Below are 10,516 nucleotides of genomic sequence, written 5' to 3' on the forward strand. Positions count from 1 at the left end.
CATGGTGCTGTGGGTGAGCAGCTCACCATCACCCCAGGGGTTGTACCCCCACCACCACCCCATGGGTGCCCCCGTGCAGGGGATGGGCTGCAGTCCCCCTTTCTCGGCCCCACGGCCCCACATGCTCCCCCACCCCACGGCCCCGTCCAGCCCCGTGTCCCCCAACCTGCGCCCCACAAGCTCAGGGACCGCTCTGCACAGCGCTGGAGGCGGTGGTGGGGAGGAATCACCTCTTGTAAACAGAAGTTTATTGCGGGGCTCCGGGGTTATACAGAGACGTTACCGCTGTCGCATGCATGAACGGCCCCGGGGCGATGGGGTGCCCGCGGTGCCCTGGCACCCTATTTACAGCGTGGGACCAGTCACCCTCCGCCCTGCAGCGCCCGCATCCCTGCACCCGGCCCCGCGGTCCTGCAGAGCCCTACTGACCCCCGTGCCACCTGCAACTGGGGCAAGAGTGGCACCAAAAGGGCACCCTTTGCCAGCAGAGAGTGGGTTTGGTGGCACCCCCGGCCCCCTGCACCCCAGTGCCCAGCTGTGCTTTCAAGGAGAGGGGAGCGGAGTGCTGGGAGCGTGGAGGTGTTGGGGGACAGATGACAGCTCCCTGCTGGCACTGGGCTGGGGTAGCAGAGGTTTCGCCCAGTCCCTGGCAGATGATGCACCCTGATGGCATCCCCTGTTGGGTGCTGTCCTGGTTGGGTGTCCCTAAAGGTGCCCGGGCACAGCCGATGGGGCTGCGGGGCTCTGGGCAGAGGGCACCGCACTGCTCTGCTGTGCCCGTGTCTGTGTGTCCATCCTGCTGCCTCCCAGGGAGTCCCGCCCAGGGCGCAGCAGTCCCTGGGTCCAGCCTGGGGAAGAGACCAGACCGACAGACACCCAGAACCTGTGCAAAGCAACCAGAGCACGGGGCACTGCCCCGATCCAGCCGGGGACAGCAGGAACCTGTGCAGCTCCGGGAACAGGACGGGAAAACCTCAAACCCACGGGAACCCAGGGGCTGCCAATCCCCCATGCAGCATCTCAGCCCCATCGCCATCCTCACGGAGCTGGGGCACCGTGCCACGGCACGGCGGAGGAAAAGTGTCCACGGGTGCCGAGCCGGGCGGTGGGCTCCTATTTGCCCGAGGGAGTCCGCTCCATGCCATAGTGCAGGAGGTGGTGCAGGTCCGTGAGTGCCCGGGGGGGTCCCGCGCCGTGTGCCCGGGGGGCCGTGCCGTGCTGCCCGTAGCCGCCCGCCGGCGCTTCGCCGCTGTTAAATGTGTGGTTCCTCTTGAGGTGGGCACCGGGGCGTTGGGTGCCGTTGTTGGCGTTGAAGTTCAGCTGCTCGGGGTGCCACGGAGGCCCCTCCACAAAGTCCCCCCCTTCCCCACCGGGCGCCGAAACCACGCGCCGGCGGTCAGGGCTGGGGCGTGGGGTGCCCCCAAAGTCGCCGTAGGAGCTCCGGGGCGGGCGGCGGGCGCCGGCTGGGGGGTGCTGTCGGGTACGGGGACCCTCGTGGTGGTCCCGTCCCCAGTGCCCATCACCCGAGGAGTCGCTGAGTTCAGCCTCCAGCTCCTGGTCCACCAGGATGACGTGGCAGGAGAGGGGCATGCCGCGGGCAGAGCGGCCGGAGCCGGCGTGCAGCCGCGTGCCGCTGGCACCAGGGTCCCGCAGAGCGGCGTTGATGATGTTGTGGCTCTGCTCCCAGGTGCAGTTCTGGAGGGCACCGGGGCAACGCTTCTGCTGCAGCGGGGTTTGCTCCGGCGTAGGCAGGACGCCCGAGTCCAGGTCGTGTTGGCTCGCCTTGCCCAGCTCCTTGGGCCAGCCGTTGGGCATCAGCGGGGCCAGCAGCGCGCCGGGCTGCCCGCCACGTGCTCGCCGCTCACCCATGCGGCTGACGCTCACCACCGACTCGCTGTGTGCCAGGATGGTCTCCTTGTCCTTGCGCCGTGCCAGCTCCTTGCGGTCCCGGTGGCCGATGAACCAACACACGCTGAAGCCGGAGATAACGGCGCCGATGACGAAGGCGGCCACCGAGGAGATGACCAGCAGGTTCACCGACACCAGCCCGTCCGGCTCGTCCACGAAGCTCTCCGTCACCAGCCCTGGGTGAGGGCAGGGGGGCTCAGGGGGCAGCCGTGACGTGCCACCACGTCCCCGAGCCCCAAGCCCGTGCCGCACTCACCCTCGCACTCGCCCAGGTGCGATGTGCTGCCACCAGAGATGTCCTGCTCGAAAGCTGTCCTGTGGGGGAGTGCAGAAAAAGGAGGGGTCAGTCGGTCTCCAAAAGGCACCCAGCTTGCTGCAGCTGCTGATGAGTTTGTTGGGTCTCAGTGGTGAGAGGAATTGGAGGAGCTGATGTGGCTCGAGGTTCACAGGTTCTGGGGAGACCCTGAAATCCCGATGTCCCCCTCTAGGAGTCCACTCGGGCCAGCCAGCATTACCTGGGGCTGGGCTCCAGGAATACACAGGAGCCCTCAGGTGTCCAGCCACAGTATGGGTCCCGGCTCCCAAGGCAGTTCCTGGCAGGGAGCAGAGAGGTCAGGAAACCCCCAGCCCCCACAGGACTTTCTTTTCCCCATCGGTGCTCCTGGCTATGCCGAAATATTCATAGCTCAACACCAGTGCAGAGCAGATTCACGATAAGCCCTCTGTCCTTTCACAAGCCCTCCTGCAAGCCCTGCCCTCTCATCACTCACTTTATGCAGCCCGAGTGCTGCTGGCAGCGGGCCACGGGCACCCTGGCCACGCAGGGGGGGAAGGCCAGCAGCAGGGACCCAGCTGCCTTGTCCAGCTCCAGGCCCAGGAGTCGCCGCTCATCCTCCGTGTCCCGGCCACATCTGGGGATGGGGCAGAGGTCAGTGCAGCCCCAGCTCCTGTCCCCACCTGCCCTGATGCAGGCTGGTCCAGAGAAGGGAGCTCACCCGTTGCCCCTGTCTCATACACACACCCGTCCCACCGATCCCACCACCCATCTAACCCTTGCATCTTTCTGATCTGTTCCTTTTATCCATCCATTCATCTGCCCGTTCACCCACCCATCCATCCATCTACCAGCTCATCTCCCCATCCAACCACACATCATCCACCCACCCACCCACCCACCCATCCATCCATCCATCCATCCATCCATCCATCCATCCATCCATCCATCCATCCATCCATCCACCCACCCCCCCCCTCCCCCCACCACAGCCCACCTCCCAGGCTGGTAGGTCTCAAACTCCTCCAGGAACACACTCTGGCTGCCGGGGGCTGCAGGTGTGGGGCTGCTGGTGGCGTTGGGATGGATGAGGAACTTGAGGATGGTGCCTGTGCTGGAGCCCAGGAAGACCACGGTGTGGTTGTGATACGGTCCTGCTGCGTTGTCTACCACAATCTTGCGGAGCTGGTACCTGCACAGCATGAGCACAGTGGGGGTGTCGGGGGCAGCAGGAACCCACGTGTCCCACAGAGGCAGGATGGGAGCTGGACCCCAGGGCATGGACCACCAGGGAATGCAGGGGAAAGCAGAGATCCCACATGGAAACTAGTCCAAATCCCAGGCAGGCTTGGCCTGGATCCCAACCACGATGCAGCCAAACCCATTCCAGATCCCATCCCAAACCCATCCCAGAGCCCACATAAGATCCTGCTTGGATTCCCTTCTGGTTGCAGATAGTCCCCAGCCCTGACCCCACTTGGGATCCAGCCCTGGTCCCCCTCACCCCCTGCAGAACCCCAGATGGTCCCCAGCCCCCGTTCCACATGCCTGTCCCCAGCCCCATGTCCCCATCCTCAGCCCTCTGTGCTGTCCTGCTGGCTGGAGGCCGTGGCCCGAGAGCGCAGCTCGATTAATTCCCCATCAAACAGCAATTAAGGCAGATTTAATTAGGATGAGACAATCCCAGCTGCAAAGTTGATGACATTTATCAGTTCTCATGGCGCTCTCCCATGCAGGGGCAGTGCTGGAGGCAGCAACGTGCTGGGGGCACATGGATGGGCACAGCTGGGAGCGGCCGTGCACGCACATCCACACGTGCACCCCAAAAGCAGCCACTCCCCCCTGCTCTGTGCCGGGGACCCCTCTGCAGCCCCTCCGGGTCCCATCCTTCCCGCACACTCACCTGCTCATTGTGCGCACAATCCAGGGCGCGTTGCCCAAGGACGGCACCGCCTCATCCATCAGCGGGTGCGTCTTCACAAAGGTGAGGATCTCGTCGGGGAAAGTGCTGGAGGAGTTGTAGCGCATCCCCGGGGCAGCGCAGCACCCGGGTCTGACACCACGGCACGGCAAAGCTCAGCACTGCCACTGCGTGCCTGAGCCCCGGCCCGGTCCTGTCCCCAAGTCCCGTCCCCAGCCCCATGTCCACCCTGTCCTCAGCTCTGCTGATACTGTCTCAGTCTCCACCCCCACGCCGCTTCCTGACGTCCTCACTCCCGTCCCTTTCTCCATCCCCATCCCCATCGGGGTTGGATTGGAGGACCTCCAGAGGTCCCTTCCAACTCCTCCAATTCTGCTATTCCGATCCCTCCCCACCAGCCCTGGCCACTCCCGTCCTCATCCCTGCCCCTCTCCCCACCTCCCTGCCACCCCCCCCCCCGCTGTCCCTATGGGTCGCTCACTCACCGGGGCTTTGGCACCATGTCCTCAGGTACGGGTGTCCAGATGGATTCGGGTGACTTCTGCTCCCGGAAGCGTCCCTCGAAGACAGCAGCAACTTGAGTCATGTCGAAGGCACACACAGCTGACCCGGGGATGCTGGCGAGATGATGAGCTGTGGGGTGAACACCACAACCCAACCCCACATCCCCACCGCTACGGGGCACTCCCCAGCCTGGCTCTGTAGGGCCAACCTGTTGGTGGGGGTGGAGAAGACAGCGAGCACCACGGGGCGCCCGTTGAGCTCCAGGATATCCGTCACGGCGTGGATGACGTTGAAGTAGAAGTGTGAATCACCCGGCACCGAGCAGTTGAGCCGGGCCTTGAGGAAGGATGTCCACTGCTTCTCCAGCACCCGCTGCGATCCCCCCATGTCGTTCTTGCACACCCGAGCCACTCGAGACACCACCACCTACAAGGGATGCCTGTCACCACCCAGCTGCAGGGACAAAGGGACAGTTCCCAGGTGTCCCTTAGGCTCGGGTCACCGCAGGGACCTCCCCAACCTTCTCCAGGTAGTTGAACTCCATGGCGATCTCCCGGAAGAAGAAGTAGACGTGGCTCTTCCACTCCACCGCGTGCACGAAGTAGGGCTCTGCGGGGACAGCAACGGGCTCAGGGCTGCCCCAGGCCAGAGCAGAAGGGGACAGGGAGCGGTGCCACGCACCTTTGAACCACTTGGAGTCGTGTTTGACGGTGCGCAGGGTCGGGCTGTCCCCCAGGCTGCGGTAGATGACGGCGTCGATGGCCAAGAAATCCGTCACCGTGGCCGTGAACAGCATCCCCCCTGCACGGGAGACACAGGCATGGGCACGGGGATGGAGCCAGAGCACAGAGAGCACCCAGAGGAGCAGTGCCCACCCGGTGGTCCCCACTGAGTCAGCACTGACCTGTGAACAGTGCCACGTTAGCGTGCTTGGGGTCGTAGGGACACCGTGCCATGCCGCTGATGTTGTCCCCAATGGGCTCCAGCGTGTCCATCTGCAGAGGGCAACACGGGGCTGTCAGCGTGGCTGCAGTGGGGGGTAAATATCAGGCAGCGGGGTGTGGGCAATGGCATCGCCCTCCTGGGGAGCAGGACACCCCCAAAGGTTCACGCTTTCCTCTGCAGAGCTCCTGTCCCCGTTGACACCCACCAGCCCCGTCCCAGCCCGGCGGCAGCGGGGCACTCACGCTGTAGTTGGCACAGATGGGGTTGAAGGCATTGGTGCCACACACGAAGAGCAGGTTCTGGTTCCTCACCAGCATCACCTTGATGAAGTTTCGGCACTCTGCCTGTGCCAGAGAGAGGGGGCCGTCAACTTCTGCATCTGATCCCCAACACCAGCCCCCCAAAACAGCCCCGGGGTGGAGGGGTCCCCTCTGCCCCCCTGACTGTGAGAGGCCGGGCTGGGGGTGGGGGCAGCCCCAGGGGGCACGGACAGGACCTGGAAATTGGATTTCTCACAGATTATGAGACGTGTCTGTTCTGATCACCGGGCCAGAAATAATTAATTACAAACCCAATTATACCAGCGTCCAATAAATCACAGTTGACACAAGCGTTGGCAGGGAGCCGAGAGGCACAGGGTGACACTGGGGGACGGTGACACGTGACGTGGGATGCAGGAGGGTGAGGGGGGCTCGCAGGGCATGGACCCCACCCCCATACCTCGTGTTTCCCCTTCATCCGGCAGATGCTGATGTCGTGCTGGTTCGACCTCCACGTCAGCTTCTGTGGGGGCAGAAAATCCAATGTGGGGCCAGAGCAGATCCCCCCCCAGTGCCCCATAAGAGCCCGGGGGTCGGCCCTTACCCGGTGATAGCGCATCTCACTGCCAGCAGTGGACTCCAGGCTCACGCGGTAGACGTTGTCCCTGGGGGGGGGGAGGACACGGATGTCACAACCTCACAGGTGCCTGGGGGCACCCCAGGGATGCGCCCTGCAGTGTGGGGCTGTGGGCTCCGTGCTCAGCCCTTCTGCCCTCTGGGGATGGTGTGGGGTGGGCAATGAGCATCACTGGGGCACGGCCAGCCCGGAGACTCCCAGGATATAGAATTGAGGCACCCAACAGCACCCTGCCGTGAGATTGGGGTGTCCAAACTCCAAGGCTGGGGAAGATTTCTGGGTGCCAGGAGGGCCCCTGGGCAGGAATGACGGGGCCCATGGGTAGGTGAGGGGTGCTGAGGTTGGGGACCCCATGTTTCACACCTGTCTCCGACGAAGAGGGTCCGGTTGACTTTGAGGATGCGTTGGATGTTGAGGCGCTCGGTGCCACCACCCTCGGGGCCGCCCGGCCGGCTGCTGCCATGGCCCACGAACACAGCATAGTGCTTCACATCTGGGGACACCGGGAGGGGGACAGCATCACACACAGCCCCTCCCCCCCCCCCCCAGACCCACAACAGGCCAGGACCCTACTCACAGAGCACCCCAAGCCCCCCAGCCCCGTCCCCTCTCTGTGTTTGTCTGTGCTCCCCTGGCCACCTCCCCAGGCACTCACAGTCCTCGTTGGCCACGGCGATGGGGCTGGGTTCCTCGGGGAAGGTGCCGTGAGCTGTCCTCTCTGCTGTGAGCAGGAGCAGCAGGACGAGGGGGGGCCACATTATCACCCCTGGTGCAGGCAGGCGCCCACAGCACCTGCGGATAGGGGAGAGGTGGGAGGGGGCAGCACCCGGCTTCCTCCCCTCTGTGCTCCCACCTGAACCCCAAACCCATTGACAGTGCTCACGGGGGTGCCTCGTTGGGGCTGGGGGTGGTGGGGGGGACCTCTGAAGTGAAGGGTGAGGGCTCAGGATGCTGGGGCTGGGTCGGTGCCAGCAGCCAGCAGTGTGGGACCAGGGGTGTGCCTGGGAGATGGGGGAAGTGAGTCCTTCTCCAGCTGAAGAATTCCAAATATGCTGGGAAAAGCTGCCCCCACACCCTCCTCCAGCAGCTCCCAGCGCCTGCACAGCCCCGCTCTGGAGCTGCTGGGTACAAACTGGGAGCAACCTGAGTGCAACCTGAGCTCCCGGCTGCGGGGAGACGGAGATGGGGACGTGGGGACATGCAGACAGGGACACAGGGTGCAGGGAGCACGGCCGCCCTGCAGAAGGATCCCCCATTGCAGCTCTGCAGCTGCCACTTGCCTTCTCCCCGTCCCAAATGCAATCACGCTGCCTTGGAGGATTAGTGGGAAAGTAGGGGGGGGGGGAATCAACCCCAAACACCCCCCAGCAGCACAGCCCCAGTGCCACCACTGTCACCAACCCCCATTGTTTCTGGGCACTGGTGCCGTCCCCGCTGCGCGCCTGCGGGTGACACAGAATGGGGTAGGGCTGGGTAATTAACAGGAGGCGATTTAATTGATTCTCAATCTGGCGAGGGCGGTGAGCAGGGATGTGGGTGCCATCCAACCATCGCCCTCCTCGCAGAGAGTGATGGAGGGTGACATTGAGAGGGGACAGGGGACACTGAGTCCCGACCCGCTCCCTTCTGCGGTGTCACAGGGAGTGACACAGCTTTGTCCCCATCCCCTTCTCGGTGACAGAGCTGCTGGATGAGACCCAGTTCTGTCCTCGTGCTCCGTGCAGTGTCATGGTGTCATGTCCCGGGTGAGAGCTGGCACTGTCCCCATCCCACTCAGCTCTGGGGACACCCAACACAACGTCACTATGGCACAGCCCCTGGGCAGGAGCTGACTGCAGCCCCCCAGTGCCTTTGTGTGCCCACCCCCCAAGAGTTTTGGTCACTGGGGAGAGGAAAACCCCAAAACAATTCCCAATCCCACACCCCCCCCAAAACAAAAACCCTCACCACGGGGAACAAACCATGGCATCCCCATAAAGTTTTGTGACCAGGGGACCCTAAAAAAGAGACACCACCTGACCCAAGGATAGGGCTCAACCCCCATCAGCCACCTGAGAATCCCCGCCCCCCCCCCCCCCCCCCAACACTGCCCAAAACTTCCCATTGCTCTCCCAGTGGGATTTGGGGTCTGGGGACCCTCGGCAGCTCCATGCCATTGACCCCGGTGGTTGTAACCCGGCTGGGGGGCTCCGGTGTCACCGTCCCCCGGCGCTCAGCGGTGACAGTGAGCGGGTGCCCAGCACAGTCGGGGTAACCCGAGCCTCCAGAGGCATAAATGCCTCCGATTGTGCGGGTGAAGAAAAGGCAACGGCTGAGAGGGGCCAGGGAGGAGGGGGCTGGTGGAGAGGGGGGGGCACGGCGGCGAACAGGGCTGCATTGATGGAGGAGGAGGAGGAGGTGGAGGAGGGGGGAGAGGAGCAGGGATGGCTGCAGGGAAACTGAGGCAGTGGGAGGGGGCATCCCCCCCACAATGGGGTGGGGATGGGGGTCCGTGGCAGAAGCTTTGGGAAGGTGTTGAGAGAAAGGCAATGGGGACGGCTGCAAACGGAGCTGCCCAACAACCGTGGGTGAGCTGTCCCCGTGCCGTGCCTCTGTTTCCCCATTTGATAGAGTGCTCAGCATCAGGCACCACCCATCCGCACCCACAGCCTCGGGGGGGGCTGATGCTCACCCCATCCTCCCCACCCCAGCATCCCTCCAGCACAGAGGCATGGCGGGGGGGGGGGGGGAGGGGAAGGGTATCTCTGCAGCTTTGCCCCCTGCACGTCCCCATGGGCATCCCTTTAGGGACAACACTGACTCCATCCCTGCTAACCCTTGGTTTGAGGAAGGGGGGGGGGGGGGAAGGATAGACTGCCTCCCTCCCGGGGGTGGGATCCCCTCACTGTAGCACCAGGGCTCCCCATTCCCCTTCCCCCCCACCCCCCCCCCACTCTGCCCACCTCAGCTCCGCTGCCACCGCTGTCCCCACCGCTGCGATCAGGTCCCCCCCAGAAGCTCCAGCAGCGCTGGGTGCATTTCCAGAGCCCGAGAGCTGCTCAGCTGTCACTCACCCCCCCTACACACACCCCCTATCCCACCCCCACGGGACCCCCAGGGGACGGGGCCCGAGCCCCCCGCGCCAGGTGGGAAGGTAGAGCTGATGTCACCGTAACCGGAGCTGGCACCGCCGCAGCTGTCACCAACTGGAACCGCTTTGACACTGGGCTGATGCCCCCCTCCCTCCCCCCCCCAACTCAGAGCGTCCCCTCCCACCGTCGCCACACTGGGTTACACTGCGAGTGGGGGGGGAACCCACAGAGGGGACATGGGGTTCCCTAGGGCGGTGGCACCGTGGTGGGTACGTTATCCCAAAGCACATGGGGGGGGGGGGGGGCTGGGGGTGTCATCCCAAAACCCCCGCGGCGTCCCTTTCCATACGGATAATGCCGGGTTTTATTTGATGTTTAGGGTAATTTTCTTTACAAAGTAACTAATGCCAATAAGCAATCAGCACAAATCACTATAGAGAGGCGGCAATTAGATATGTTAATGAGGACCCTCATAAGCGGCGGCAGAAGGAAATGCTGACAACACGCAAAACCGGCACGGAGAGGGGGGATGGGGGGGGGCACAGGGTCTACCCCCCCCTCCCCACAATGCTCTGTGCAGATTTGGGAGCTGAGACCCCATAGCAATGGGGGTTGGGGTGCAGTGTCTGGGGGTGCCCCCCTGTCCCCCAACCCAGCTGCTGCTGCCACACAGCCAGGAGGGCCACCGGCCCCAGTGTGTGTGTATGAGGGGGGGGGAAGGGGGAAGGGGGGGGTCACCCCCACTGGTTTCCGTCCTGCCCATGCTCTGCTGGTTCGGGTGGCAGAGGCAGGAAGCAGCTGTCCCCACGGCGCGGACGGAGCAAATGTCACCGCGGCCACCTGGCACCGCACACCACCCCCAGCCCCCCCCCCCCCCCCCCCCAGCAAACAACACCCCCCCCGGGAGCTGCGGGCATTCAGATCCTCCAAGGGGGTGCCAAGAGGATGTGTGCCCCCCCCCGCTACCAGCGGGACACCAGGGGGGGTGGACACCAC

The 10,516-nt window shown here is 64.2% G+C and overlaps 1 protein-coding gene across 1 annotated transcript; it reads right to left on the reverse strand.

The window, feature by feature from the left end:
• Positions 1–552: 552 nt before the first annotated feature.
• SEMA6B (semaphorin 6B) lies at positions 553–7,554 on the reverse strand. Its single transcript, XM_065745883.1, has 16 exons — positions 7,105–7,554; positions 6,813–6,942; positions 6,417–6,477; positions 6,273–6,335; positions 5,795–5,896; positions 5,512–5,602; positions 5,289–5,408; positions 5,128–5,216; positions 4,816–5,033; positions 4,589–4,720; positions 4,086–4,235; positions 3,180–3,374; positions 2,679–2,819; positions 2,424–2,501; positions 2,165–2,223; positions 553–2,084 (listed from the first exon to the last, which is right to left on the reverse strand). The coding sequence occupies exons 1-16, from the start codon at positions 7,205–7,207 to the stop codon at positions 1,114–1,116; spliced, it is 2,703 nt and encodes a 900-aa protein (XP_065601955.1). The 5' UTR covers positions 7,208–7,554; the 3' UTR covers positions 553–1,113.
• Positions 7,555–10,516: the final 2,962 nt, after the last annotated feature.

This window comes from Cyrtonyx montezumae, unplaced genomic scaffold, assembly GCF_038088225.1.
Source record: "Cyrtonyx montezumae isolate F1298 unplaced genomic scaffold, pur_monq_1.0 scaffold_39, whole genome shotgun sequence".
NCBI lineage: Eukaryota > Metazoa > Chordata > Aves > Galliformes > Odontophoridae > Cyrtonyx > Cyrtonyx montezumae.